We start from the raw sequence: 15773 nt of genomic DNA, 5'->3' as shown, positions 1-15773 counted from the left end.
CTAAACATGTCACCATGCAAACCAATAATCTTTCAGTAGAGTTTTAAGTCTGCAGTCTCTTACCATGAAGTCCATGCCCTCTCCACAGTTGGTGACCACACACAAAAGCCCCAAAGCTTTTGCCAGATCTTTAGTGGATTCAGTTTTCCCTGTACCCGCAGGCCCGGCTGGTGCTCCACCCAGGAACATAGACAAGGCCTGTGAGCATCATACAATGTATTAATAAGACGTGTACAAACAAAACAGGCCATTTAGGCAAGGACAACCGGGCAAATCGAATACCTGGGTAAGTGTGAGATAGATGCGGTCAGTCAGGGGAGTAATGACCAGCCGGCCGTTCAACCCCATGTACTCGTAGCCGTAAGAGAACTGAGCACTGCACTGCCGCACAAACAGCTCATCGGGCTCTTTAACCCAGTAGAATCTCAATTGACTCTCCCATTCAAACTCACGGACATCTGTAATACTACCCACAGGAAAAGTGTGCGTTAGGACGGAAAATACAGCCAATTCTCAACGGTACGACCTCTTTTGAGGTGACAGTTTTCATATCTTACCTATCTCTGACAAAAGCATCCACAATGTCCCTAGCATGGACATCAATGATGAGGACAGTGTTGATTTTCCGTCTGTCATTCTTATTTAAAGGTTGAGTGATGCGCCTCACCAAGTCATTGATCTGCTGGTGCATTTTCTTTGCATACTGTTTCAACGCCTGCTTTTCGCCATGATACATCCTTTTGAAGACGTCTTCCACCTCCCAGGTCCACCACACTTGGTTTGCTGCCAGCACCACCATGCCCTGGTAGTCAAGCATCCAGTCCACCCTGATGGAAATGCAGGCGACCATATTATTAAATTCTCATAAATTCTAATTGGACAGAAAAGTTCAATGAGATTCTAGTAGATAAGATGGGAGTCTAGTAATGTCCTCACCTAGTCTTTTGGTGACCGTAGAAGTAAATAGCCTCTTTGGTGATAAGTCTGTTGGTTCTCCTCATCTCCAGCAGCACTCCAGTCATCCAGTCCTCCACACGGCCCTCTGCAGGGACAGGTTGTTTGAGCTCCATCACCTCGCCCTCGGCAGACACCAGTGCCCTTGCCACCATCTCTCCATTCATTCCCGTATCAAAACGCAAAGCTGCAATGTTGTCATACATCTGTCGATGAGGAAAAACAAGATGACTGATTAATTTATGGTCTGTTATGTACCTGTTATTTTTGAAACAGAATTCAGTTCATTTGACTGATTTTAATATAAGGGTGAGGAAAGCTTATACAGTAGAGCAGAGGTTTTCAAACTGAGATTCAGGGAGGGACCCCCACAAGGGAGTGCAAGCGGGTCCGTGGAAAAGTTTTGAGAAAAGCAATGTAAAAAATATAAACATAAACAAATAATACAAAAAGATTAAACAAATAACTAAATAAACTAATACATTTGCAAATAAAATAAACTTATTAAATACATTTTGATTTATATAATTAAATAACTAAATAAATAAAAACATTTCATTAAAGGTATAGTGGAGGATTTTCTTTTTCCGGGTGGATCATCAAGACTATTGGTCCTCCTAGTTGTCAATCATTCTGGTGATATGTTTACGTAAGGCCGTCGTACGTGCTCGTCCCTAGGTAGTTTTCGCTTTCTGCGCATGCGCACTTTCAGGTGTATATGTGTGGTGAGCTACGGTTTCAGCCATTCATTGAAGCTCGCCGTTCTCATCGGGTTTTTTCAAAATGTCTGAGGGTCGCAAGAGAAAAAGTGTCTACGAATTGTATGACAAGAAGAGAAAGGCCTCTGAAGAAAGAAACAAGACCAGAGTGTTTTTGGGAGAATATTTCACACGCTGGCGTGCGCTAAAAGCACAGGTTGGGCTTCCCACTGATGCCTCATTGTTTGGCATGCTATTTGGAGAAATCCATTTAAAATCACTGCTAGTAAAATTTAATGTAAGCTATGATTAGCGATCTCTCAACTTGTAAACAGAGCGTGCACGAGGAGAACTAGGCTCGTGCATGCTCTCTCATGCACACGTTTAATAGGCGTTCCCTCTCGGGAGCAGGTAGAGTGTTGCGCATGTGCATTTTTTCAAAAGTGGAGAGGGTGGTTCTTTTCTAAAATTCGGGAAAATCCTCCACAGTACCTTTAAAATAAATAACATTTTAAAATATAAAAATACATTTTGATTTAAATAATACATATAACAGTACAGTACTACAGAGAATAGAAAACACATCAATATAATATTAATTCTTCCACATAATACTTCCTTTATACTTAAAAAAGGAAATATATAACAGCCTTTTCAATTTTAGGATGCAGCAGAGTACGAGTAGCCTAATAAAAGCAGGTTTTATTGCACATGAAACTTGTTAAGCTCATTTGACTAGCCAAATTCTACTTGTTCTATCCCTATGGTTTATAAAATGTAAACATGCATGTGAATCATTCACAATAAGATCAATAACATGCATTTAGAAAACAGAATTTAGAAAAATAAAAACTTTCATTTCATCCTTTTTTCAGCATGCAAAATTACCTTGATCATGTGCTCCTGCACACAAGTAGGCTCACTGCTCCCCAAAATACTGAGCAGCTCATCGTCAGAAATGAAGAAAAAGCGTGGGAAAGCATTTCGCTTGGAATTGAGGTAATCATTCAGACTCTTTTGACCCCTCTCTAAACCATCGCTTAGGTTCTGCAGGTCAGCCAGACGATTTGGAACCAGACAGCATCTCTTAATTCCAGGGTCCTTCACTGTGTCGGTCATTATCTGGTGATATCCATCAGAGGATAAGGGATTTACATTCTTCACAAAAAACACATTTTCAAATTAGTTGTTGGTGCAGAACTCACCTTTCTGAACATTTTGTCAATATTTTCGAATTTTTTGGCTTCCTCGGGTAGCTGTGAGCTAATGTCACCTCCAATGAAGATGCTTTCCAGGTACATCCATTTTTGCTGCACTAACATCCATACCTACACATTAGAGAATAATAGTAAAGAAATGTGAACATGAGCCAGTGTGGTTTTCAAGTCGTTGATTGTTGATATTGTTGGTTTCCACTGACCTCAATAATCTCACTAATGAGTGATAGATTCTTCTCCCACTGCTGCACGGTGGCCAGGAAGGGACCGACAAAGTGGCTGCCTGCCATACTCTGCAGGTTCATGGCATCATCATCCAAGTGCTGGAGAATCTCATCCACAGCACCAAGAATGAAACCATGCTCCTGTGTGCCTTTTAAGAACCGCTGCACATTGAACTTCATATTTTCCCATGTTTCCTCCACTTCTTTTACTCCCTGCAAAAATGCACACAAACACACTCTGTAATCTAATATCACAATCATTTAAGGAAACTTACGATCAATGCCACAATCAGTCTTTCTTGGGATTTTTCATCATCAACATCATTTACTCATGCTCTTCCAAATCTGTATGCATTTCTTTATTCTGTGAAACATAGAAGACATTTCGTAGAATGTTGGCAACCAAACAGTTGTAAGTTTTCATTGACTTTTATTGTATGGACAAAAATACAATGGAAGCCAATGTGAACCGAAACTGTTTGGTTACCAACATTCTTCTTTCTAAACCATCTATACTACGTTGTGTTCCACAGAATTCAGAAAGGCATGCAGGTTTGGAAAGACATGAGTAATTGATTGCAGGATGTTCATTTTTGGGTGAACTTTCCCTTTAACTCTAATGCTGGATTTCAAACCATTGCTATTATAAGAAGTGTAGTTGAATTTCATTTTTGGTGAGATTTCTAACCGTCTCGATGCCAAGCTCCTTTACAGCTGAGGTGACAATATCACTGATGACGTTCCCATACTTGTGCAGTTCCATGGAGAACATGTTCTCCAGAGTGAAGGTGTTTGGGTTCATCTCAAAGATAGAGCCTGTCCTCTCCATTAGGCCCTTCCAGTGCCTGCAGCAACCAAGTGAGCAACAGTCTCATGTTGCATAAAGTATATCCAAACAGCTAGTGACCATAGATTAAGCTACCTTTTTGAAGATTACACTATTCAGCCCTTAATCATATTTACTTGCTGTGTCTAAAGGCAGATATATAATACTTTAAGTTAAAACATTTTAAAACAAAATCTTAAAATCATTTACCTGTCTCTGAGGGCCTTATTTTTTAGGTCCAAAAGGAGAGGGAGTGACTCTTTGAATTCTTTCATGCGGCCCTCCAGGAAGAAAGATACAGGAAGAGCTCTCACATCCTTCGGCAGCTTCCGCAAACTCTTGATAAGCCCTTCTATACCGTCCTGAAGGACCTTTATGTCCAGATTTACCCAAAGGGTCTGTGACCACTCTGTCTTAGCTACCTGAGGAATATACACACACCTGTGTCACAACTGTTCAGAAAATATGACCAACATAATAATAAGTCAAAGTTTATGTAATGAATTGACATTCTAACTTTCTGGCTCTTATAAATCTCATAGATCTGTCTCAGGCCCCTCATCTCCTTCTGTACATTGAGAAGCTCTGGGTACATAGTGATGGGCAGGTTGAACAATTTCTCAGCTTTAGCCAGTTCCTGACGGCTTGCCTCTACCCTAGCCAACTCCGTTTCATAGGTATCCATGATCTCTAAACCTATAGGAGTACACAAAAACAATGGTGATATAATACCAGGTGGGTAAGATAAGAAAAACAAAACACATCAGGATAGAGTCCTGGTGCTCTTGCCTTTCTCTAGATCATCTCCTACTGCTCCAGGACCATGCATGTTGAAGCTCTCTGCAAATATGGAGATCTCCTGTTTATACTCCTCAATCTGATTCAGAGTGATCTGAGAGAGAGAGAGAGAGAGAGAGAGAGAGAGAGAGAGAGAGAGAGAGAATTTACAGTGAATTCAGTGAATTGAAACATTAAGAAATCAAAGATCAGGGGCCAGTTGCATTAACATAGTTGCTAAGTTAAGACTTTTCAAATTTTTCGAATTCATATTTGACCAATCTACCCTTTTATGTTACTGACTTAAAAATGTTATGACCAGTCTTGTAAGACTAGTCTAAGCAATGTGTGCAACCGGCCAACAAGCAAATTAAGCCTTACTGGTAAATGATTGGTACTACCTCTGCAAAAGTCTTCTTTACTTTTCTCAAACCGCAGTCAACCCGTCTAGACTCTTTAAAAAGTTCACTCCACAGATTGGAGATGTTTGCAGACAGTTGCACCTCCTCCTCTGAAGTCTTCAGAACAAGAGTTGTAAAGCAGATAATAATCAAAGGAATGACCACAAAACGTTTTAGTGCATATTCAATATTTGACATGTACACTAACAATAGTTTAGGTTAAGTACGATTATTCTTTTTTTTTACTTATTCACAAGCACATTTTATCATCTTTCATTATAACAAATTGGTTTAGAGTAATTGGTTTAAACATGTACTGTTGCTCTATTGTCTGATACACTCAGGTCTACTCACCTCCACATTGTACATGCTCAGAGTTCTGTATCTCTCTTGAACATCATTGATTCTCATCTCCACTAAGAGAGACATATCTCTAATGTCTGTGATGGTGCCCAGAACAAATTTCAGGTCCTCCAAGGTATTGGGGTTCCTCTTCAAATTATCTGACAATTTCTGTTCACAGTAAACGCATTCTATAAGTACAGACTGTCTCAAAATCTCAACATTTCACTTACACGATTCTTAGATGAAGATAACATTTAGAACAGTGCAACATTTGTCCTCCTCACCAACAGCTCATTGCGCAGATTGAAAAGCTCCTCTCGGGCCGAGTCATTGAGTAGCCTGCCCAGAGAAGTGACCCACGCTTGTGCGTTCTCCTGGATGGAACGGGCTAGCGGCTCCAGGTTCAGCCTGATTATGTGTTCATGTTTCATCAAGGGCTGCTTTGCCACCTCATTGCTGACCTTGACATAGAACTGAAACTTCTCATCATACATCACACATGAGGGCTTCTTGGCTGCAAACTTCTCCATGACAATAGCCTTGTCGAGTTTCCAGAGAGAGCGGTAGCTCATCCAGGTTTTGAGGTAGACGCTGGTTCCATTAAGGAGACGCTGCATTGTCTGGGAGACGGCAGTGGCTTGCTCATTTATCTGTGGAAGCTGGCAAACTTCATTGTAAAAAGTGAAGACGAATGGTTTGTCTTCACCATCCACATACTGTGGAGGGCATTGGATGCAACTGCCTTGCATCCAGCGAACAAACCGCTAAAAAGATACAAACAGAGGAAAAGGTGACCTGAGTGACCAAATATCTACTTGAAAACTGTTCTAAATCTGTGAAAATATTTGCTTTCTAATTTCTATCATTATTTTCAGTATTTTCATTTGTCAGAGAAGCAATTGGTCAATGGAGACGGCGGTAGTATGTACTTGTTTCTGTTGTTTAGATTAATATTTGCTTCTCGGAAGGAGTAATTTATTTACTTTTATTTGTATTTTCTATTTTTATAGTAATTTGTATTTTGACTGCATTTATTTGTAATTAGAATAGATTATCAATAAAAAAAAAAAAATTGTATTGTTTGTTACATCTATTGTGCTTAAATGCTGAACTGTCCCGCAGTAGTTTCAATTTGAGCCATTCGCTTCCTCGGGCACTTAAAGGTGCAGTAAAATTGAAATACACACCTAAACAAAAAATTGTGTTTGTACATAGTACTGGCTGTGTAAATAGGAGAAAAAACTAAATGAATAGTACAGATCCATGGAGCACCAGAACACTCTTGTAGCCATGTCAGCAATGGAATGCACAAAAAACCCCACAATTTACCACTTTATTAACAAAATATTAATCTCCAACGCACGTTCATGAGAGCACCAAGACGCATGTGTGTGGTGTCGATGTGAGAGCAGACAATGTTGTGTAAACCAGTTTTGGAAGGACAGAAAGCTCTCAGATTTCATTAAAAATATCTTTGTATTTCGAAGGTAAACAAAAAACGTATGGGTTTGGAATGATATGGGGGTGAGTAATTAATGACAGAATTTTCATTCTTTGGTGAACTAACCCCTCCCTGTTCTATCTTGTTGTATATATTCTGAACGATATGTCCTGTATTTTGCCTCTTTAAGATGAATCACTTGTTGTATTCCTCATTTGAATAAATTTAAATGATTTGCTATCTAAATTCATCATAATTGATTAATTTTGCAACGCCGACAGTTATTGAACTGAGATAAATCAACATTGACCTGACTTGAGCTAAACATTACACTACTGTAGTGCAGTTTACAGCTGGATTAAACTTGTTTGATAATTGATTAACTTTACACAGTTATTGAACTGAACTGAATCAACACTGAACTGACTTGAGCTGAATAATGACAGCTCTTTTTAGAGTTGATTTACAGCAGAATTTGAATTATTTTCATATTTGCATCATTGATTGCCATTTTCCTGTTTATAACAGTGCAGTTGCTTTGAAACAATCTATATTGTTTATAACATGCTAAATAAAGGTGACTTGTCTTGACTTATGTAGCCTGCAACATACCTTGGTGCTCTCCACACAGTCAGCGACACACTGTCTAATAAGCTTGTACACCTCACTGTTCTTGGGAAGCAAAGCAATCTCAGGAGCAGCTAGAATGGTGTCGATTTGGAAGAGTGGAGTAGTGCCCATCAGTGCATTGTTAAAAGCTTGAATATTCCTGAAAGGCAATTGTAATGGTAAGCATAAAAGAGCATTAGACCTATGAGATCTATGTAAATGCATCTGAGAAACAATCAAATAAACCTACTGAAGCACCATCTTGGTAAGTGAATCTAAGATCTTGTGCTCCCAATAAGCGTAGAACTGAGCCATGTGCTTGGCTTTGCCAGTGCTGGTCCCCATGATCAGACTTTCAATCTTGGTGAGGAGAGGACTGATAGCTGCATACTTACTCACCAGCAGGTTCACCACCTTTGCCCTCTCACTCTCAATGAAATCACAGAACTCCTTTATTCCTGGAACAACAGGCAGAAAACACCTTAACACATTGCCACTTTGTACCTGATGTGTTTGCTTATTGTGAGTTATTAAGAGTAATCTAGTCATTGCAAATACAGCCAATAACATTCTTAACCTGGTAGGTGTCCGGCTTTATCTGCCATTGGGAACTTGAAAAGGTTTGCAGATTCAATGGATTTAAGTTTATCGTCAATGTCTTGTTCATTCTTCTGAATTTGGTTCATCAATGACTCAAATTTGGAAGTGGCCTGATTTCCACGTTGGATGAATTGTGGTATACCTGTTAAATGAAGTTTAATTCAAGAAATTACATTAAGAACTTTTAGAAGACAAAATAGTGGGGCAGCAAGTACTCATTTTTACGGGGTACCCATTTAAATTGTTTAGAATCAGCATAAATATGTTAATTGTGAAAACAATGAAATGTATTCAGTAAGAACATGGATAATTATGTCTAGCTGTGGAACAAGCAATATTCAGTTAGTTAAAATGTATGGGAGTGATTTGACTGATTGATGATAAACATATAAACTAGATAATTGTGTATTTAAAATAAATTCAGTTCAGAAATTCAGAAAATCTTACCAGTTTATTTCCTTATTCATTTATGGATGACTGACAAATATGCATCACTTTAAGTTTACTAGTTTATTTTAAAACTGTAATCTAAATGGATGGACATTCTAGGTTAAACTTTAGGTTAAACTTTAGTAACCTTGTTTCAGTGTAATTATACATTTAAGTTCTGAGTAACATGAATTAACTACATGAACTTACTATAGGGTTAGGGTACCTACATGTAACATGTGTAACAAGGTAAAAGTAAAATAAAGTTGATTTTTTTTTTTTTATATGCACTTTAAATACATAAATATTAAATTTGTGTGCAACTTACCCAAACAATTCCAGTTGAGTCTTTTGCACCCAAAGCTTAGCACTCGCCTCAGTTCCTGCACCGAATCAGCCATTAGTGAGAACTCGGCATCATTTAGATTATCCATCAGAGAATGGTAATGGTTTACTAACTTCTTCAGTTCAATTTTGTACCTGCATGCGTAACAGTAAATAGTAACAAAAGTGTTAAAACACACTTCAAGAGACATTTTAAGGAAGTCTATTTTAGGTCAAATGTCATGAAGGTTCAGTAAATTAATTGTAGGAATTAATTATAGGCAGATTACCTGAGAAACCTGTCTTCCTGCAGAGCCACATTTTGTGTCTTCTCTGGTAATAAGATGCCCAAGTGATCCAGAAATTTGGTCTCAGATATGATCTCTTGCAGTTCAGGGGCAAAATTCACAGAATAGCGCACATCCTTTTCCACATCCCTCTCTGAGCCCTGAGCAGTCTGCAATCACAGTCATATTCATACATAATAACATTAATGTTATTTATGCACTTATTTCCATGATATAAGGACCATTATTAGTCTGGCTATCACCAGACCAAGCTCAATCTTTTAAGATTGAACATTAGTCTGGGGAGTCTGCTCTGTATTTTCTACTGCACAAGAGGCGTGATCAAAGGGCATAGTTCAAATGACTCTGTACGCAATTGGATAGTCCTTCAACCAATCAGACCAACGATTCGATTCGAAAACTCCAGACAGGAAACGTGTCAACAAACGTGTTGGTTTGTAGCATTGATCAGTGGTTTGCAGAAGCAGCAATGGCATCAAGCGATTTTTGCAGGTTGCGCAAAAAAAGATGTCTATCATCATCATGTTAAACCCGCCAATAGCGCGCCAGGTGGATAAGCCAGTTTGTGATTGGTCCCCGCAGATTTGTAACGGAAGCAGGATAGAAAAATGTACAGGCTTCCAGCCAGAACTGCAGGCGAAATCAAATCACCGGCAGATCTGGTTGGGTTTACCCAGTCTAGACTATTATCAATTTTGACCATCTTTTGACCAACGTACGGCATTTGGCTGTATGGAGTCTTCATAGACAGTCCCATCACTGTTGACTCTTATCAGCACACTTTTCTTCATGAGAAGGGGCAGAGTCTGAGTAGTCTCTGCTTTCCAATGGTTATAAAGCTCCTCCTCATAGCCCCTCATACGCAAAACCACCTCTAAGTATTTGGATTCCACCTGCAAAGGGAAAAAATAAAAGACAGTCAGGATATTTGTATTCATATAAATGCAAATATGGGACAGCATAAGCATTTGCAAAGAATACCTAAGTTGAAGTTTGTGAACTCTGATAGGTGTAGCAAATAGAGTATAGGGATGTGCAAAACTACACATTTTCAAAATTGGGTTGCCTGAATGACTAGTCACCCTGAATAGAATAATTGCAATGATTTTGGGTTCACCTGACCCTAATCAGACTGTTTTTATTAGGGGTGTGAATCGTCACTGGTCTCACGATTCAATTCGATTACGATTATCATGTCAACGATTCGGTTCGATATCACGATGCGCTGCATTCTCACTTTTCAATATTACTGCACATGCCTACATTTTCGTCAATGAATACAAGCAATCAGATATACTGTATGAACTCCCTTTTTATTTGATCTGCTTCAAGAAAGTACACAATGTAGCAAACATCACACAACTTAAGTCTGAACACAGCAGACAGGACCATTTAGAACAAACACTAGTAAACACTACAAGCGCATTAAACTGTCAAGTGTACTTAAGTTACAATAACGCGTGCACACTCGCACGCACGCGCATGCAGCCTCGCACACACACATACACACTCGTACGCACACGCTCGCAGCCTTACAAATGTGTTCAAATACTTATTTGCAGCTGTATCATACAAATAAATAGTTAAAAAATCATACATTGTGATTTCTGGATATTTTTTTTTAGATTATGTCTCTCACAGTGGACATGCACCTACGATGACAATTTCAGACCCCTCCATGATTTCTAAGTGGGAGAACTTGCAAAATAGCAGGGTGTTCAAATACTTATTTTCCTCACTGTATATATATATATATAACTATTTTATTGAACACACCATCTTAAAAATTATAAACATTATTGGGACACTCAAAAAACAATATAATGACATCCATCTGAATGTATATTGATGTATGGGTGCTGAAATATCATAACATAATATGATTTTAAATTTTAACCTTTTAAATGTATTATTTATATATATGAATTTGTATATAATTATGATTAATTTTTATAATGTATTATTCATTAATATAGATTACTCTTTGTAATTATCCCTTTTGATTGTCAACACCAGTCCCAATCCCACTGAGATTGTATATCCCCTTTTTTATATTAATGTTGAATGCCTACAAGGTTTGACACTCAGCTCATCATACTAGTAACAAAAACTTTTACTTAGTGACAATGTGGGAAGACTTACTACTTTGCCCTCTTCGCTGCACATCAGCTCACGTGCCTCCTTGAAGCGTTTAATGGGGTACCTGATGCGGTCTTGCAGGAAACGCTCCCAAACAATGGCTCCTGCCACAGGAGGATGATTCTTATTCAGAGGTGGATTATCCTTTAGTTTCATAAATATGTCATTTAGAAGGTCCATCTAGGCAACAACAACACCAAAGAAGACACTTAAAAACAGCAAGAAATGCAATCTTTGTATCACCACGACAACATTTAAAAATCCAACATGTACTAGGTTTTTTAGTAAGCAGGTCATGAGGCACCTCTTTGCAGTACTGAGCAAGAATATCATTAAACTTCTTCATCAACTGATTGTTGATGGCATCTCTAGAGCGGATGTGCTTGAATTTCAGCAGCAGGTCAAAGGCTGCAGATGAAGAACGCAGTGTCTTGAAGGAGTGATCAATGAAATTGATAGCTTCTCTTTCAATGGCCTTAATAAAAAGAGAGCATTTAATACACCAAAAATATCAAAAGAGGAAAACAAATGAACACTGACAATATAGTTGCAGCCAGATTTTTACCTGGACGTCAGTTTTCATTTTTTGTATGGTCATTTTCCAACTGCTCATTTTGCGGATGTCAAAGGGGTCACAGGTAAGTTCCTCAATGGGTTCGGCGAGGCAGTTTACACGTTGTAAAACATCATCTATTCGCTTTGGATCACCCGTCACTGCTTTTAACTCCGGTCCAAAGATAATGTAGAACTCGTCCAGAGTCTATCAGTGAAAATGAATTTAGTAATGAGAAGGTTACTGTCTGTGAGGAAAAATTTCTTCATGTACAATTGAAAGTAAATTAAATATGCTTAATCTAATTTGCCAAACCTGCAAAATGTTATACAAGTCCTGACAGACTGAAGCCATATAGTCTGTCTTTTCAAACAGCTTTTTGCGATTGAATTCCCAGCGGGGATCACGGTCTGATTTCTCAATCAGTGCACGGACCTCAAAATAACTGGCCTTCCACTGTTCCAAGACTTGCTTTCCATCCTGAGCTTTGGCTTTGGCCACCTCTCTCTTGTCTCTGCATTATATCAATTAATGTGGGAATTACAATCATTATAAATTAACATTGTGTGTTTTAAGGTAATATTATATGGAACTTCTAAATTGATTAAACATTTAATAAAAAGTATAAGCCTTATTGAATTTTTTTCCACATCAAACAAAAGTCACTTCAAATGCAAAATTTGTATCTTTTTGTGCTGGCTTGTGGTTTGACTTTTACAGATTTAGCTTACTCACTTAAATAGAGAACGGACATTTATGACTCTCGCAACCCGTTCCGATAGTTCCCAGGCAATGCGTTCCATCAAAGATTCCAAACGCTCATCTGTGTTGTAATGCCTGGATAATATCCAGATCAAACGCAGCCCGCTCATCAGTTGAGGAATAGTGTCCAAGACCACTTTGAAATCCAGTCCTGTGACAAGGTTCTGTAAATAATAAACCATTGATGAGAAACTATATATTTTTGAGCCATGCTGCTCTGCTGGTGGGGGACTCACCCCTATAGCGTGCCAAAAGAGAGAAAAATACAACATACAGGTTTGGAACGATATAGAGTTTACTAAATAATGATTTTGTTATTGGGATGCTTTGTTGTACTTGTAGTTGTACTTGAAAGCGGAAAACACTGATTCCCAAAACTGAATTTTTGAGACACTCGCGCTATGTGGGGCAGCAACATAGGAGTGGTTACTTCTCACCCTGAATTGTCTCTCCATTGTGGAGAGGAATTGTACATTACTGGCAGACTCCTCATGGTATTTTCTAAGCTCAGATGTCGTCTTTTCCAGCTCCTGCATTATGAATGAGTCGGCATGGGTCATCACATCCAGAATCTTCTTCACTACTGGCAGGTTCAGCTGCTCACTCAAACTACTCAAGACAGCCAAACGTTCACGCCAGAACTCAATCTCTGCCAAAGGACCAGGTCCCTTCAGTAGTGAAAAAACAGTCAGTCAGTTAATCCTTTAAATAATCTGTTTAGGTTAGAGTAGAAAACTTAACAACAAGAATTCCATCTTGATTAATTCATTTGAAATTTTACAAACCTGTGGTTGCTTTGTTTTCTGCTCTTCGATGACAATTGTGATTTGTGTGTGCCAATTCATCACACACTGCTCAAGTTTATCCACCATCCCTGGATTAGACATGAGTGTCTCCACTTCTCCCTCCAAATCAAGATCTGGAATGTGAAATTTAAACTCACCTATAACACAGAGATCAAAATGTTAAGCAATGTTTTCAGCATTGATAATAATAAGAAATGTTTCTTGAGCACCAAATCAACATATTAGAATGGTTTCTGAAGGAAAACACTGAAGACTGGAGTAATGGCTGCTGAAAATTCAGCTTTGCCATCACATGATTAAATTACATATTATATAATAATAACATTATTTTTAATTGTAATCATATTTCACAATTTTACTGTTTTTACTGATTTTTGATGAAGTAAATTAAGCTTTGGTGAGCATAAGATACTTCTTTCAAAAAAAATACAAAAACTAGCATACCTTCAAGCTGCAGTAAGGTTTGGTCTATGACCTGCAAGAATTTATGTGTGCTGTGGAGAAGATCATCTCGGACCTCAAAAGCTCCACGGGATTCTGCAGGCTGCTGTTTTTCTTGAGAGTCTTGAGAGCCAGCAACACCATGATAGCCACCATCAGTGATGCTGAGTTGGTTCACTGAGAGAAGAGGAACATACACCTGCAAGGAAAGAGCTCAGTGTAGATAGATCCACGGTATAATTAAAGATAATTCATTTTTAATGGGAGTAAGAGGTTTAGTCACACACATGGTTGAGAAGCCCTCTAAGCATCATCAAGGGGTTGTCATTCATTATGCCAAACTCAATAAGTTTGGGCATCAAATGATTAGCCTCATGCATGTCCACAGGTTCAATGATGGTTTCTGGATAGGATAAAACACCAGACATATTAGTTAAATGTGCAAATTTTGGGAGCCACATTTTGAGGGTACTCCCCCTACCTTTAGTGTTCCTCAGGAAGTAGACGAAATTGTATTTCTCGAACCTCTCCGGGATATTGTTCACGTCCACATGAAGCTCTACATGATACACAATCTGAACCTCAGTCTGGTGATGGGGGAAAAAATGTCAAAGCATCATAAAACAAAAATAATAATAATAAATAATAATATCAATAATATATATATATATATATATATATATATATCAAATAAGATCTCATACAAATCTTGATTAATAATAAACATATTTAGTCATTTAATCATTTGATAAAATAAATAAATAAAACGTATTAGGCTAAACGAATTTGCAAAGGTCTCTTTCCTGTCTGAAAACAGAATATATATATATATATATATAATAAATTGAGAAATACATTGAGAGGTGGTTTATCCACATTTGTTGCCTCTGACAGGCCCTCAACTGCAAGATCCGGACTCTGGGAGTCTTCTGGGTTTGAGGACTCTTCAGTCATGTGTGAGCAATGGAAAAAAAAGACAAGAACAACTTGTAACTTTGATGAAGTTCTTTCTGATCATATTAATGAGGACTGAGGAAGCAGACTCACTGTCAGCAGGGGTTTTCTCTCTATCTGTGAGTTGTGTCCCTTCAGACGAAACAGATGGACTTCTCTCCGAGTCATTCTCTGTACTTTCTACCGGATCTTGGTGTGTATCGGCTGGAAAATTATTTATTATTAAACACGTAAATGAATTGATACCATTTTTTTTTTATTGTTATTTTTTTTGTTGATAACAGACATTTCCTTAAGACTTCTAATCAGCTTAGTGAACAAAATGATTAACGTTACTGATTTTTAAACTTCATATTTCAAGCATTGCACGCGCTTGGAGAAAGTCGTTAGTAAACAGATAAGTTAACTTAGGCCTAACGTTAACTTTAGTTGCGTTGAAATATAAACGTACCAACAGGAATTTCCACTTCAACCTCTTCTTCGCGTATATTCTTGAAGAAAAAAAGCGTTGATGACGCATCTTCCTCTGTGACTATGTTTAAAAAGCTTATGATTTTCTGCTCTTCCTCTCCATCGCCGCGACTGAGTAATTCCTCAAAACAGCCTGAATCAGGCAAATCAAACAGCACACACACTGCGTTTTTAATCCACTCCACTCGAGGGTCATAATGAGCCATTCTTGTAGTTTGGGTGAGTATAACTGTGTAATAAAGTTTGTGATTTGCATGAGAAAACTGTTAAGACTGTAATTTTCGCACCCGAAAATGCGCTCTGGTTTTAGTTGACGTTGCTATAACAACGAGCGTCAAGCGGGCACTGCTGGTGTTGTTGCCAGATCACAATTTAGCGCGCTACAAATTAGATTAGTTCACCCAAAAATGTTGTCATAATTTACTCACCCTTAGGTAATTTCAAACCTGTATGAATTTATTTCTTCTGCTGATCACTAAAGAAGATATTTGGAA

At 38.2% G+C, this 15773-nt stretch overlaps 1 protein-coding gene across 1 annotated transcript in view; it reads right to left on the bottom strand.

Annotated features, from left to right (window-relative positions):
* Positions 1–15485, bottom strand: part of dnah10 (dynein axonemal heavy chain 10) — a gene marked incomplete at its 5' end in the record, with an annotated part of 35844 nt that extends 20359 nt beyond the window's left edge. Inside the window, 33 exon segments of the mRNA XM_084114113.1 lie at positions 64–198; positions 283–466; positions 558–827; positions 937–1160; positions 2541–2774; positions 2858–2980; positions 3073–3306; positions 3782–3938; positions 4130–4341; positions 4437–4682; positions 4686–4811; positions 5098–5214; positions 5452–5610; positions 5727–6206; positions 7496–7652; positions 7743–7950; positions 8070–8234; positions 8850–9001; positions 9136–9302; positions 9873–10046; positions 11296–11472; positions 11597–11767; positions 11858–12052; positions 12161–12359; positions 12581–12771; positions 13045–13275; positions 13393–13550; positions 13858–14053; positions 14142–14257; positions 14336–14441; positions 14710–14798; positions 14902–15012; positions 15260–15485. Of these exon segments, the coding sequence (XP_083970239.1) occupies positions 64–198; positions 283–466; positions 558–827; positions 937–1160; positions 2541–2774; positions 2858–2980; positions 3073–3306; positions 3782–3938; positions 4130–4341; positions 4437–4682; positions 4686–4811; positions 5098–5214; positions 5452–5610; positions 5727–6206; positions 7496–7652; positions 7743–7950; positions 8070–8234; positions 8850–9001; positions 9136–9302; positions 9873–10046; positions 11296–11472; positions 11597–11767; positions 11858–12052; positions 12161–12359; positions 12581–12771; positions 13045–13275; positions 13393–13550; positions 13858–14053; positions 14142–14257; positions 14336–14441; positions 14710–14798; positions 14902–15012; positions 15260–15485 (6090 nt within the window).
* Positions 15486–15773: the final 288 nt, after the last annotated feature.

This window comes from Abramis brama, assembly GCF_963993115.1.
Source record: "Abramis brama genome assembly, chromosome: 5".
Classification (NCBI taxonomy): Eukaryota; Metazoa; Chordata; class Actinopteri; order Cypriniformes; family Leuciscidae; genus Abramis; species Abramis brama.
Note: the sequence above shows the minus strand (reverse complement) of the source record. Positions and strands in the feature narration are given on the sequence as shown.